The sequence below is a fragment of the Ochotona princeps genome, chromosome 22, assembly GCF_030435755.1.
Source record: "Ochotona princeps isolate mOchPri1 chromosome 22, mOchPri1.hap1, whole genome shotgun sequence".
In the NCBI taxonomy this organism is placed as follows: domain Eukaryota; kingdom Metazoa; phylum Chordata; class Mammalia; order Lagomorpha; family Ochotonidae; genus Ochotona; species Ochotona princeps.
Window position 1 is genome coordinate 17,223,942 of NC_080853.1, and position 14,595 is coordinate 17,238,536.

A 14,595-nucleotide genomic window follows, 5' to 3' on the forward strand; every position below is an offset into this window, starting at 1 on the left:
CAGACATCAGGGTCAGAGTTGGGTTAGATCCTGGTTCTTTTTGATTCATTTTCTCTCTTCTCTTCAGTTCCTAACCCAGATTCGTCTTTTTTTCCCTCTCTCATCAGCCTTATGAAGAAAGCTTGTTCTGATCTCTCTCTCTGCAGCTCAGTCAGCAGGAGAGCCTATAGCTTAAACTCTGTAAGAACCTCTGACTTAGATCCTGCGCCCGCACCCAAGGGATCCAACTCAGATGCTATCAGAGCCCTAGAGGGTGCCAGCTGGAGCCCCCTGAGCCTGGCCTGGCCTCAGCCCCACCTGAACTCTGACATCCAAGTCTACTGTGAGTGGCTCCATGGTCCCCGTTGCTGATCCTTACGCAGAATGACAGCCCAATCTTGCTGTGCCTACACTTTCTGCAGACAGTTCTTAGGGCAGGTCCCAGTTCTTTCTGCTCCTCAAAAGATGGCTGGGGTCCTGGGTTGGAAGTCTTGGTTTCAGGTCAATTTGGGGTAGGTTTGTGGGTGGGGATCCAGATTAGAGAAGTGGAGTTTGGCAAGCGGTGGCTGGGAGAATGAGTTGAGCCATGGTTTTTGAGTACAGCTGAAAGTTACTGGACAGTCTACCCTCTCCCCTTTCTGTGACTAAAACTGTAGACATCTATATCAGAACACAAATGATGAGGCTCCAAAGGACTGGATAAACCAGAATGTGGAGCCTGAGTATCTTGCAGAGGCCATAAGAGGTCAGTCACTGGTTCTGCGCACTTAGTCCTGAAGGCTGCATACCTGACCCTTGTCCCCATCCTCTGACCCAGTATAGTATGAGGGCTGGGAGCACAGAGGAAGAATGGGGAAGAAGACAGGGCATTAGGGCACCTGTAGGTGATGTGCTTTTGTCTCCACTTCTGTCCAGTCAGGGCATAGCGCTTGTTTCTCCGCCTGCGGCTCAAATGGGGATGATCAGGGACACCACATCGGGGTTTCTTCATCCACCTGGGTGGAGAGGACACACAGACACACACAAACATACATGCTGATGTCAGCAAACAATGACGCTATTCAATCCTCGGTGCAGCGTGCACTCTTAGCGTGCATTATGAACCCCACAGGGATGTGCATGACTGATTGGCTCATGAGTTCGTTTACTCCCAACCATGTACACAGAAACAACATTTTGTGGCAGAGTTTAGGGATCAGAAAACACAGCTCAGGAAGCTCTAGCTGTAGCAAAGCGACTGAATCAAAGCCAACCCCCCACCCCCTTCTCATCTGCAATCCAGCAATCATGGTTTTTGCTCACTGCAGGTTGCCATGAACCTCAAAGGAGGCAAATGGGGTCAGGTCACAACACTCCCTGGTATAAAAGCCTCCAGTCTTTCCAGAACACCTAGTATAAAAGTGAAGCTGCACCAGCCCATGCCTACCCATCTCACATCGCCACCTCTCCCCTTCATTCCTCACGGGGCACAGCCACAGTGACCTTCCTACTATTCCCTGAACATATTCAGTCCATGACCACTGAAGGGACTTTGCAGTTCCTCCTCACCACGTTTTGCTGTGGCTTGCTCCCTCACTCTGTCTCTCCTGAGCATCCTCTGAAGCAGCCTCACCTGCCTCATCGCTTGGCCATTTGATGAGCCTGCCTGAGTTTTCTTCACAGCTTCTATCATTCCATGAAATTACACATGTGATTTATTGTTTAGTCTCTCTTTTGCCAGTTTCTGAGCTTCAAGAAGCTGGGAACCTTGCCGGCACCCCAGGGTGGGTACAGATCCTGATAGAGAAGGGATCTAATCATGATTGAATGAATGAGTCAGAATTCTCCATTTCAATACAATTACACTGTATTGTGATTGAAAAGCTGTTAGCCTCTAAAGAACTGTAAATTCTTTGAGGACAAAAGCTGTGTGATATTCATCACATCGTCCCTAGATACTAGGCTCAGTACCTGGAACTAAGTAAATCCTGGTGGGTGTTAACAGGCAAAATTACATTAGGGAACAGGAAGTCTGGGGGCACTGTTGGGGATTTTACATGCCACCTTGTGCAGGGGCCATGCTAATCTTCTCTGTATCATTCCACTTTTAGTATATGTGCTGTCTAAGAGAACATACCACTGGGGATTTTAAATCAAGCTTCCAGGGTGACATACTGAAAAGATCTTGGCCAAGTTCATCCTGCATTTCTTGTTCCTGTGCTGCCTACCAACCAGCTAAACCACTGCTTGGCATCACTGGGAAAGCAAATAGTCCAACCTCATTTGCTGTTGTGACAAGAAGCTGCCATTAGCAATAGAGAGAAAAAGATGGAGACTGCTGCAACCAAACATTAAATCTCTTGAGGGAGTTAACCAGTTCTTAACCATCTCTGTGCTCTTACTGCCTTCAGGGTGTTCTGTATTCAGAAATCAACGACTGCAGCCATTGTGATAGCACAACCATGTAATGTGAATTCTCACCATGTCCTATGACATTTTTGGTTCTTGTAACACCCTTGTGGTATAATGAGAAATTATCCTCACTTTATAGATGAAGGAAAAGATACATAGATACACTGAGTAACTTGCAAAACAGAAGATAAGAACTTGGTTGAATGAGTACATGAGCCATTAATTAATGCAATCGAATAGAGAAGGACCTGGGCTTTGATTCCCTACACAGTCAGCACTTGGTTGAGTCGGAGGAATGATACTGATGGAATCGATGAATGAATGACTGTGTTCTGCTTCCCAAGGTGGACACTCACAGAGCAGTGCTTTACATTGCCGATCCTGCTTCCTTTCCCCCAAGGTCCCTGGGAAGAACCCTGGAGCCACCTCTGCTGTAACAAGGGCCCCCTAGGGGAGGAGACAGGCCCAGAGAAAAGTAGCCATTGCCCAAGGTCCCAGAGTGGGAGCCGAGGCTCACATTGCTAAATCCCACCCATGCACCTGCCCCATGCTTTCACGACACCCCTCCCTTGCCTTGTCACTGAGAAATCCAGGCAGAACTGCAAGTGGGGGATGCCATCCTCTTCCCTCAGCTTGGTTCCTCTGCTTCCCTCTCTCCCCATCCACCTGTCACTCTCTGAACCCCATCCAAGCTGCCTGGGGCTTTCTGGAACAGTAAAACCAAGACCAGGTGGTACCTCAGCAGAGACACTAGTGTTCCTGGCCCAGGGTGTGCTGTGATGAGGCCTGCGCAAGACCCCCCAAAAAACCTCCTCTTCCAAAGGCGGTTGGACTCCCCTCACCCAGAGAACTGTACAGGGCCAAGGAGACACTGTGCTCATGATACCCTGGGTGTCATCAGAGGCAGGATCTCAGACCTGCTCACCCCTGCAGTGAGAGGACCTTAGGACCAGCAAACATCCAGACAGAACTTGGCAATCATAAAACTCCAAACTCAGCACATTTTAATGGAATTAGCATTTGAGAACCGTAATCCAACTCTTTCACTGGTAAATGAACACGCTGAAATTATTTTGACAAGGAATGACCTAACCCAAGGCATGAACTCATGCTCCATCCTCAGCAGCGGGCATTTCCTGTCCCTCCAGGTCACCTGCAGTGTCTTCTCCCAACTCTGCACCTCCTCCTACCCCAGCCAGGGCTCCCATGCCATAATACTTCTTTAGGAAGCTCACTTCAGCTCTGGTCCATACCCTCATGGCATACATGGTTTTTCTTGAACAGCTTTAATAGCTTTTATGGCTACTGCAAACTGCTCTCCACCAACTGTTTTGAAATATTCAGTTAATCGTTATCATCATAGTTATCCTGCTGGGCCATGGATCATTTGCATTTATTTCTATCTCTCTCTCTCATCTGAAACAAAGAATGCTTTCCCTCTGTGGCTGCCATCATTCCAACTTCCCTCCTCTGTGCTTCTGGAACATTTCCTCCATGACCTTCTCTATGCTTCCCCTCCCCCGCTGCTGGCTGCCCCTATCCATGCTACTACTCCATTGAGGTTAACCACAGCCTCTCTTACTGACCCTTCCCCTACTTCTCCAGCTGCTCCTTCCTGGCCCACTCCCTGGGGCTCCTTCCCCAACCCTTTGCTCTTCCTCCCTTTGGTGTTCTCCCTGAGTGGCTGCAGCCATCCTCAGGCCTGTTGTAGGTGCTACAACTACCCCTCCTGCCCGCCCCAAGTATCTGCGCCGGAGACTTGGAGTTTCCTTTTGAGCCTGTGTTTTTCACTAGTTGGGAGCCTTGGGAAATTGCCCAGAGTGTTAGGGCCTAGGTCCTGCAAACCTTATGTTAATGGCTAACTGCCTTCATTCAGTGACAGCATCTGAAGCAGAGTCTGTGAGAGGTGAGTAGTGAACTGAAGCGAGTAAAGTCGCAGGGGTGAAGCCCGGGATGAAGTCAGGATGGCTCTGTGTGGATAGCCCACGTGGACACAAGGGCACATTCTCTCTCTCTCTCTCTCTCTCTCTCTCTCTCTCCCCCTCTCCCCCTCTCCCCGCCCCCCCCCCCTCTCTCCCTGCTTCCTAGCTCATCCATGACCTTCCTTCCACACAGGATCCACCACCCAAGAGCATCGTCAGACTCCAGGCCAGTAGGGCCACCTGACCCAGGGACTGAGAACTCCAAAACCATGAGCAAAAAAGAAACTTTTTTCCTTGATGAGATACTTTAGTTGTGGTAACAAAAAGCTGACTAGTAGACTCCCACCACAGTACCTGTCTGGCACCTTGGGGATCTCCCATGGTGGCCCTGCAGGAGAAGATAGACAGGTAGGATGGGCATGGCAGATGCACAAAGGACAGACAAGGGCATGACCCACGTTGAGTCTAGAGAGCAGTAACGCCCAAGGTCCCACACAGATCTTACTCGATTGTTGTCTGGTCCAGCACACCAGTGACAGGGATGCCATAGAAGTGCTGCATGGTGGAGACTGCTGACTGCAAGGCCTTCCCCGAGAGCAATGCAGATGCCCGGGAGTCCGAGGGCAGCAGGTAGCCATAGGACTTCAGCCAGCTCTGAAAGACACAGATGGAAGAGGGGGCGTTAGGCTGGGAGAGAGCATTCTACCTGGGCAGAGAGTGCCCCACAGACCAGGTAACACCCTGCTCGAGTGGCTCATGAGCTCATGCCCTATTTTCTTCCTCCTTCTCGCAGACACTGTCGTAGAATCACCAGAAAACACAGTCCTTGGTGTACTCCCCTACAGTAGACCTTCCACTGCCCACTACTAGCTACATAATAAAGACTCAGTTCATATCCAAAATGTTTCCATCTCTGACCTCTTCACTCATACAAGTGCTTTCCATGGATGTAAAACTGGACATATAAGTTAGAACACACAATTTACACAAAGTAGGACCTGTTGAAAATGTTGCATCTCTAGGGAGTATGTTGTGGCATAGGAAGTTAAACTGCAGCCTGTAAAACCAGCATCCCACATGGGTGCTGGTTCCAGTCACAGCTGCTCCACTTCTGATCCAGCTCCCTGATAATATGCTTGGGAAAGGGGCAGAAGATGACTCAAGTGCTTGAGCACTGCAACCCAAGAGGGAGACCTGGAAGAAGTTCTGGGCTCCAGGCTTTGGCCTGGCCAAACCCTAGCTGATACAGTCATTTGGGGATGAAAGACTTACTTTCTCTGAGTCACTCTGCCTTTCAAATAAACAAACAAATCTAAAAAAAAAAGAAAGAAAGAAAGAAAAATGTGGGCCTAGCACAGTAGCCAGTAGCCAGCAGCTAAAGTCCTCTCCTTGCATGCACCAAGATTCCATATGGGCACCGGTTCCCATCCAGCTCGCTGCTTGTAGCCTGGGAAAACAGTCGAGGATGGCCCAAAGCCTTGGGACCCTGCACCTATGTGGGAGACCTGGAGGAGTCTCCTGGCTCCTGGCTTCGGATGGGCTCAGCTCCAGCCATTGCAGCAACTTGAGGAATGAATCAGTGGATGGAAGATCTCTCCTCCTGTCTGTATATCTGACTTTGTAATAAAAATAAATATTTTTAAAAAGTGTGTCCCCCAGAAGCTATGTAAGGCCAGTCTGATGAAAAATCCTGTTGAACACTTACTGGCACAGGAGTGTATGTCTTTACTGCACTCCTCCCCCTCTAAAATGAGGCAGCTATAAACAAAACAACATATCATCTAATTTAAATAGTTTAATTATATGTACACAGAAAACAGTCTGAAGTCTACATATGAACAATATCATATAAGAGAATTTCTTGATTTCTAGGAAACATACATATTTAGGGTTATATGAGAGATGTGATACTTTATTTATCTACTTCTGTTTTTAACATTTCAAAGGCAGAGTGAAGACATGGAGAGTTAGGCAAATAGTGAATGGCCAGGGTTGGATACAGCTAAGACCATTGCCAGGAACTCAGTCTAGGTCTCCCACGTGGGAGCCATCCCTGCTGCCTCTCCAGGCCTGTGCTTCAAGGCGCTGGGGACAGGAGCCTGGAACTGAACCCACGAGGGATGGGGAGTCGGGGGCATCTTCACCACTGGACCAAATGCCCACCCGTTCCCAGCTGTTTCTTGTTTGTGGATGAGTTTATTGTGGATGTGCCTGTCATTAGAAGTCACACCATTCTGGAAACGACAGTTCCCACTGATCTTGTAGAAGTGAGAAGCAGTGTGCGGATGAGGAAGGGGGCAGGGAGATGGTCAGCCTTGAACACAGGTTTAATTTGTATTCTCTGGTCAGTAAAGAGTGACCAGAAGCCTTGAGGCACTATTTCACCAAAAACAAAACAAAACAAAACAAAAAAACCTCACTGCCTGTGACAAAACCTGATTGATTAAAATCTAAATTGTCACAATAGTGAAGACTTCAAATGCCCCCCCCCCCCCCCCCCGGTGACAGCTTCCTGCCCTTCAGAAGGAAAGTCTTAAGTACCCAGTGCTCAGAACAGTGCTAGGCACAAAAGCACACAGAAGTACCCGCTGACCATGTCCATTCAGCACTTAACTACCTCAAGCACTGTGTAAGGGAGACAGGTACGGAAGGAGTCCACTCACTGATGAGTAAACCCTCAGTGAAAGGACTGGTACAAAGCAAGTGTGTGCCAGGTGCTATGGAGAACAGAAAACAGGTGTCTTTTTTTTTTTTAAGATTTATTTATTTTTATTGGAAAGAGAGGAGCAGAGCTAGAGATCTTCAGTCCGCTGATTCACTCCCCAAGTGGCTGCAATGGCCAGAGCTGAGCTGATCTGAAGCCAGGAGGCAGGAGCTTCTTCCAGGTCTCTAATGTGGTTGCAGGGTCCCAAGGCTTTTGGGCCATCCTCTACTGCATTCCTAGGGCAGAAGTAGGGAGCTGGAGGGGAAGTGGGACTGCTGGGATATGAACTGGCGGCCATATGGGATCCTGGCGCATGCAAGGTAAGGACTTTCGCCGCTAGGCTACTGTGCTGGGCCCAAGATAGGTCTTGTACACGAGGATGGGGTGGCAGGGAGGGGCATTCAAGGGAGGCATCCAGGGGTAGTCGGGGTACAGCACGTGCAGTTGCCTGGAGGGGTGGAAGGATGGCATGTTTTGGGCAGTTTAGACCGTGGCTGGAATTTTGAGGGGTGTCAGGGAGTGGCAGTTAAGTAAAGAGGTTGGGAAGGAGGCCAGTGGAGAGCTGATATGTAATTATATGCTCAGTATAGACAAGTCACAGAGAATCACTTGTGACCTGCCTGTGACCAAGGATCAGTCACTCAAGTTAAACACCTGTGAATGGAAATGGCAGGGAGAGTTACAGGTGCCTGGTCCCTCGACCCATGGGTGCTGTAACTTCTCACCCCAGGTTAGTTAGGTGGGTCACCACGGCACCAAGACCCTGCATGGAGTCAGGACGTTCCCTCACACTCCCTCCCTTTAGGAAAGCTTTAATTCAGAACTTCTAAACTGAATAAACTAAGTTTTTGGTGCAAAGACACATGCAGCCTGGAGCCCTTTATTTCCCTCCTTGTTGGGCAAATGAGCATGGGCTTTCTTATTCAGGAAGTGTAAACACTAATCCCTCCTCCCCAGGGAGGTTGTTAGGAGGAAATGAATGGATGCTTCTGCTACCTAATAAGATTACTCAGTGTTGACTGTTCCCTTTATACGGCGTTCCTGTTATCTTTGGTACATCTAGGCCAAAAACATGGTTTTTTATTTCTCTGTCATCTGAAATCTAGAATTCTGCCCTCCTACACTCTCCCTGGACCAAGAGCCAGTCCATGGAGGGTGTTGCCACTTTCCATGGTCAGGTCTGCTTTCTATCAGGTGACTTAGGGACACACCATCTGTCACCTAAGACAGGGAGTGCTGCATAGGGTTGGGATGTGGTGGATCAGACGATAGCTCAGTGGAATTGCAGACTGTTCCTGTTGTCGCTGGGCTTTCTTGGGATCGTGCACAGTCATGTTCTCCTACACTCCCCTGGAAGAGAATGCATTCTCTACAGGAAAACTTTCTCAGCACAGAAGTAGTACGGGAGAAGAAGCCTGGGCAAGCACCTGCATTTCCCTCATGGCCTGGCTTCCAGGAACCCTTCCTCCAAATTTAGGGCTTAAGTGTTGAGCAGTCATGCTTGGAAGGAACTGTTCTTTTTCATCCTTTACACCAAGTTCATCCTTAAAAGTCTTAAAAAATTGTTTCAATCTGAACTGCTTCAAGCCACTCCAAGGAAGAGATACAATATAATTAGAAAATGTATCCTGAGGCCGGCACTGTGGCACAGTGGGTTAAAGATTTATTTTCATTAGAAAGACAGATTTACAGAGAGAGAGACAAAGATCTTCCATGCACCGATTCACTCCCCAAATGGCCACATCGGAGCTGACCTGAACCGAAGCCAGGAGCCATGAGCTTCTGGGCCTCCTGTGTGGGTACAGGGCCCCAAGCCTTTGAGCCATCCTCTACGTTTTCCCAGGCCACAAGCAGGGAGCTAGAAGGGAAGTGGAGTAGCTAGACCCCAAAGTGGCACCCAAATGGGATCCTAGTGCTTTCAAGCAGCAGATTAGCTAACTGAGCCATCATGCTGTCTCTAGCGCAGTGGATTAGGTCACCACTTCTGATGCTGGCATTCCATATCCAAGTGCTGGTTTGAGTTCGGGTTGCTCTGCGTTTGAAACAACTTCCTAATAAGTGCTTCGGTTTGTTACCTTGGATGGAATACCTGGTGCCAGTTATAGTCCTGGCTGTTCCCTACCAGCTCCCTGCTAATACACCTGGGAAAGCAATGGAAGAGGCCCAAGAAGGGACCAGAGTAGTGGCATATCAAGCTAATCTGCTGGCGTCCACATGGGTGCCAGTTCATGTCCTGGCTACTCTTCCCATCTAGCTCACTGCTTGTGGATTGGGAGGGCAGCAGATGGGACCATACACCCTTATGGGTGGCCATCAGAAAACTATGCAAGAACTTCTTTTTTCTTTTGCATGAAAATAAACTTTTAATTCAAGTTTTCTATGAACTTTAAAAAAAGGATTTTTTTCCTTTAATTTGACAGGCAGAGTGACAGAGAGAAACAGGGAAAGCGAGATATTGATCTGCTGGTTTGCTCCCCAAATAGCCACAACAGCCAGGCCTGGGCTAGACCAGGTCAGGTGGAAGCCAGGGACCTTGGAACTCCATTCAAGCCTCCCTTGTAGGTGGCTGGGGCTCAGGTAATTACATCATCTTTTGCTACTTTCCCAGGAGCATCACCAGGGAGCTGGAGCAACTGAGACTCAAAACAGTAGTCTGACATAGAACACTGGTACTGCAGGCCAAGGCTTACTCCACTGAGCCTCCAAGCTGGTCCCTCTGTGAGCTCTTTGCAGTACCCTCATACATATGTGTATATGTGTTTGCATCCGCTATGGGTGTTTACCACAGTGCCTGGCCCAGCTCCAAAAACCTGAGCTCACAAATGGAAGAATGAACAGCTGGTACCCAGGTGCCAAAGCAGGAATCTCATCTTCTAGAGGTGTCATGAGGAAGACTCTGGAAAGCACCATGCACCATTTCTGGACTCTTGGAGGATGAAAAAAAAAATCTGGAAGTCAACCTGTTGTGGTTTGATGTCCTTGCTTGATGAGGCCATAGGCTCCCTTGTCCCATTTGAAAAAAAGATAAAAATTTACTAGGGAAAAAATGTCCACTTGTTCTTCATCGGAACGGCTTCCGTTTCATCTTTGTACACCTGCACTCATTCATCAGTCTCTGGCTGTGTCAAAGGCCTGACCTCTCCAGCTCTGTCACCAACCCCAAGGTGTCTGGCGCCCTGGGAGTGCTGAAAGAGGTGCAAACCCAGAGGGACACGAGAACCTCTGAGTGCAGGCAAGGACCAAAATAGCTGAGCCACAGCATGGATGTGGGGATCACAGACAACCCCGTGTGACACCTCTGCTGGCCACGAGGTAGGATTCTGACTCTCGGGAGGGCAGAGCTGAGTCGTGGCAGGGAAAGGAGAGAGCAGAGAACAACAGGGAGGAAATGGAAGAGGGAAGGGAGCGATAGACAGCAGAGGCGGTGGTGAGATTAGACGTGGCCATGGGGGCGGTGAGAAGCAGAGCACTGGCAGAGCCGATGGGCACACCCAGCCGACAGAGCTGGCCGTGGGGGAGAGGAGAAGGCAGTGGTCTCCTGGGGGCATCTGGGAGCGTGGTTACTGGGCAGAAGTAAGGCTGACCCACAACAGACAGCCCAGAGGAGGAGTGGGGAAATGATGAGAGGCAAAGTGACCAGGTGGCAACATCGGAAAGGCCAGAGGTGAAGTCTGGCATGTCAAGTTTGGAACCATGAACTACAGGGAGAAAGATGGAATAAAAGTCCTTGGTCAGAGAGTCTGGACAGGGGCCAGTATGGTAGCTCAACAGGCTAATCCTCCACCTGCAAATGCCAGTATCCCATATGGGCGCCAGTTCTAACCCTGGCTGTTCTACTTCCAATCCAGCTTCCTGCCTGGTCCTGGCAGGGACCTGTGGGAGACCCACAAGAAACTCATGGCTCCTGGCTTCGGATGGGCTCAACTCTGGCCAATACAGCCACTTGGGGAGTGAACTACTGGATGGAAGATCTGCCTCTCCTTCTCTTTGTCAATTTGCCTTTAAAAAAGAAAATTCTGGACAATGGAGGTCAGAATCCTGAGTGCAGGTGTGAGTAGCAGCAACCAGGCAGGGGGCTCAGCAGGAGTTTCAAGTCTGGTTCCTAAGATTTTATACACAGATGGCAACAACAGGAGTCTGCCTAAGGGACAGCAGCCCATGGAGTGAGGGAACTGGGAGTCCCATCCAGGAAGGACAGGTGAGGGATGCTTAGTCTGAGGAAGGAAGGACCGTATGCAGGAGAATACAGAGGTTCATGCTATTTGACACAGGGAGCTTTTAGGAAAGCCAGAGAGAGAGTACAGAACGCAGGTAAAGATTCATTGTAGGAAGCAATTCTTTACCAGCAGAGATGTTCTAATTGTAAGAACACCTGCTACATACCTCAACAGATCAATCTTTTTTTTTAAAAGAAACTATTAGCTCTCCATCCTAAGTGTAAAATTTGTTTTTATCCATTCATTCATTCAAAAATATTTATTGTGAACAATAACGAAGTCTAAAAAAGAAAATATTTACTAAGAACCTACCGTATAGCAGGCAATGTGTGCTAGGGCTAAAATGGTGCACAAAAACATTCCAGTTATCTTCTAGGTTCACTGATGGAAGAACCATGTGGCACCACTAAGTTCTGTGGAGAACTCAGCAGGTTGAATGGTCAGTGGGTGACAGGGCAGCTGTTTTACACAGGTAGTCAGGGAAGGTCTCTTTGAGGTGACACTTGAGTCATGATTCACTAGCGTAGGAAGCATGTTCCCATTTAGAAGATTGACAGTGTCAGTTCACTAGCCAGCCCCTGCCCTCTCCGTGCCTGCTCCACAGTCGGCACTGGGTCCCTCACCTGCCCCTCTCCTTGGCCAGTCCTCACAGTGGCAGATGGTCCGTTGGCGGCTCCAGCCTCAACCCTGAGATCCCATTGGGTCCCTGTAAACCAGCACAACAGGTGGCCTGAAGTCATCCTTCCCCACCCATTGCTGTTGGCCTTGTTGTGACAACAAGGTGTCTGCCCTCATTTCTCAGTCTGACGCCCAGAGAAGAGATTTCTGTGGCCCTCAGCTGCTCCTCAGGGTCTCAGACGCCCCACCTGGCCTTGGGACAGTTACCACCAAAAAATGAGACTATAATTCTTAAACACAAAGGACCTCCAAAATGGTCATGGGAAATGCATATATGAAAAATCTAGACATGACTTTCAAAATTCTTACTGAAATACAAATTTGTAACTGACTTAAAAACTATTTGTTTGAGAGATGCAGAGATACAGAGGGGAGAGAAAGTCCACTGGTTTACCCCCAAATACCTGCAAAGATTGGGGCTGAACGGGGATGAAGCTAGGAATTGGGAACTCAGTCCAGGTCTCCCACAGAGGTGGCAGGAACCCAGCTAGCTGAGCTATCACCTGTGACTCCCAGAGAATATGTCAGCAGGAAACAAGAGTCAGGAGCAGGAGCTGGGAACCAAACCTAGGCAGTCTTGACTTTGCAATTCAGGTGTCTTAATACCGTTTTCATCATTAGGCCAAATGGCTGCCCCCAAACTGAACCTTTTAATTCCATTTTTCATGAACTTTCTCTCCTACCTGGGAGGCCAGATGGGGTTCTCTCTGAAAAGACACCTGGGACTAAGATGACATCACATTCCCAATGGTGCCTGACTTTTCTCTTTCTAGCTAAGTGCCCCTGGGGCAAACTACCCAGCTTCACCCAGTTCCCATTGTGCACCTGTTCATTAGAGGATGATGAGAAGAGGGCTCAGTAAGAGGAGGCACTGTGGGAGGTCACACAATGGCTTTCAAAGATGTCCACATTCCTAACCCCAGAGATCTGTGAATGTGACCTTAAATAGCAAAGGGGCCTTACAGGTGCAATGGGGTGAAGGATGCTGAGGAGACTGTTCCAAATGATCCAGGTGGGCCTAGTGGACTCCCAAGAGTCCCTGTGAGAGGGAGGCCAGAGGGTGAGCGCTCACATAGATGTGGTGACAGCAGCAGAGATGGGAGTAATGCCACTGCTGGAAGGCACTGTCACAGCCAGGCAGAGCAGCAGGCAGCCTCAGCGGCATGGATTCTCTTCTAGAATCTTCAGAGGCAACACAGCCCTGCCCACACCTTGATTTTAGTCCCATAAGATTCAGTTTGAATGTCTGGACTCCAAAAACCTAAGAGAACATTCTGCTGTTTTATGGTTGGTGTTAGGGTACAGCAGATTAAGTCACCTACTGGCATCCTGTATCAGAGCTTTAGTACAAATCTCAGCTACTCCATTTCTGACTCAGCTCCCCACTCATGTGCCTGAGAAGGCACTGGAAAATAGCCCAAAAAAGAGGCTCCTGCACTCAGGTGAGAGACCTGAATGGATTTCCAAGCTCCTATCTTTGGCCTTGCCTGGCCCTCACTACTGTGGCCATTTGGGGAGTGAGGCAATCGATGGAAGATCTGTCACTCTGCTTTTTAAAAATAAATGGATACGGGCTCGGCAGCGTGGCCTAGTGGCTAAGGTCCTCGCCTTGATCCCATATGGCCACTGGTTCTAATCCCGGCAGCTCCACTTCCTCTCTATCTCTCCTCCTCTCAGTATATCTGACTTTGTAATAAATAAAATAAATCTTAAATAAATAAATAAATAAATAAATAAATAAATAAATAAATGGATATGGACCCAGCACGGTGGCCTAGTGGCTAGTCTTCTCCTTGAACATGCCAGGATCCCATATGGGCGCTGGTTCTAATCCCGGCAGCTCTACTTCCCATCCAGCTCCCTGCTTGTAGCCTGGGAAAGCAGTCGAGGACGGTCCAAGGCCTTGGGATCCTGCACCTGTGTAGGAGACCTAGGGGAAGCTCCTGGCTCCTGGCTTCAGATCGGCACAGCACCAGCTGCTGCGCTCACTTGGGGAGTGAATCATCAGATGGAAGATCTTCCTCTCTGTCTCTCCTCCTCTCTGTATATCTGACTTTGCAATAAAAATAAATAAATCTTTAGAATAAATAAATAAAAAATGGATAAATGCTTAAGAAAAAAATTTGTGCAATCTCAGGAACCATGCAGTAGCAATCAGAAACTAATGTATGCACATAAGGTATTTAATGGCATGCAGTAGCCATTTTTTAAAGTTTTACTTAGTTTTATTAGAAATGCATATTTAGGGCCCAGCGGCGTGGCCTAGCAGCTAAACTCCTCGCCTTGAACGCACCGGGATCCCATATGGGCGCCGGTTCTAATCCCAGCAGCTTCAATTCCCATCCAGCTCCCTGCTTGTGGCCTGGGAAAGCAGTTGAGGATGGCCCAAGGCTTTGGGACTGGGACCCAAAGCTTTGGGACCCTGCACCCACGTGGGAGACCTGGAGGAGGTTCCAGGTTCCCAGCTTCGGATCGGCGAAGCTCTGGCGATTGCACTCACTTGGGGAGTGAATCATCGGATGGAAGATCTTCCTCTCTGTCTCTCCTCTCTGTGTATCTGACTTTGTAATAAAAATAAATAATTCAATAAAAAGAAAAGAAATGCATATTTACAGAGAGAAGGAGAGACAGAAAGGTCTTCAATCTGGTTCACTCCCCAAATGGCTGCAACAGCTGACGTTCAGCTGATCTAAAATCAGCCAGG

The 14,595-nt window shown here is 48.7% G+C and overlaps 1 protein-coding gene and 1 non-coding gene across 2 annotated transcripts in view; both read right to left on the reverse strand.

Moving 5' to 3' along the window:
• Positions 1–14,595, reverse strand: part of MMP24 (matrix metallopeptidase 24) — a 41,220-nt gene that overhangs the window by 17,962 nt on the left and 8,663 nt on the right. The window contains exons 2-3 of the mRNA XM_004586031.4: positions 4,798–4,946; positions 858–974 (exon numbers count right to left, since the gene is read on the reverse strand). Of these exons, the coding sequence (XP_004586088.2) occupies positions 858–974; positions 4,798–4,946 (266 nt within the window). The remainder of the gene's footprint in view (positions 1–857; positions 975–4,797; positions 4,947–14,595) is intronic.
• LOC118760226 (U6 spliceosomal RNA) lies at positions 1,987–2,091 on the reverse strand. The gene has a single exon (XR_004996662.2). It is a non-coding gene; the product is annotated as a U6 spliceosomal RNA (small nuclear RNA).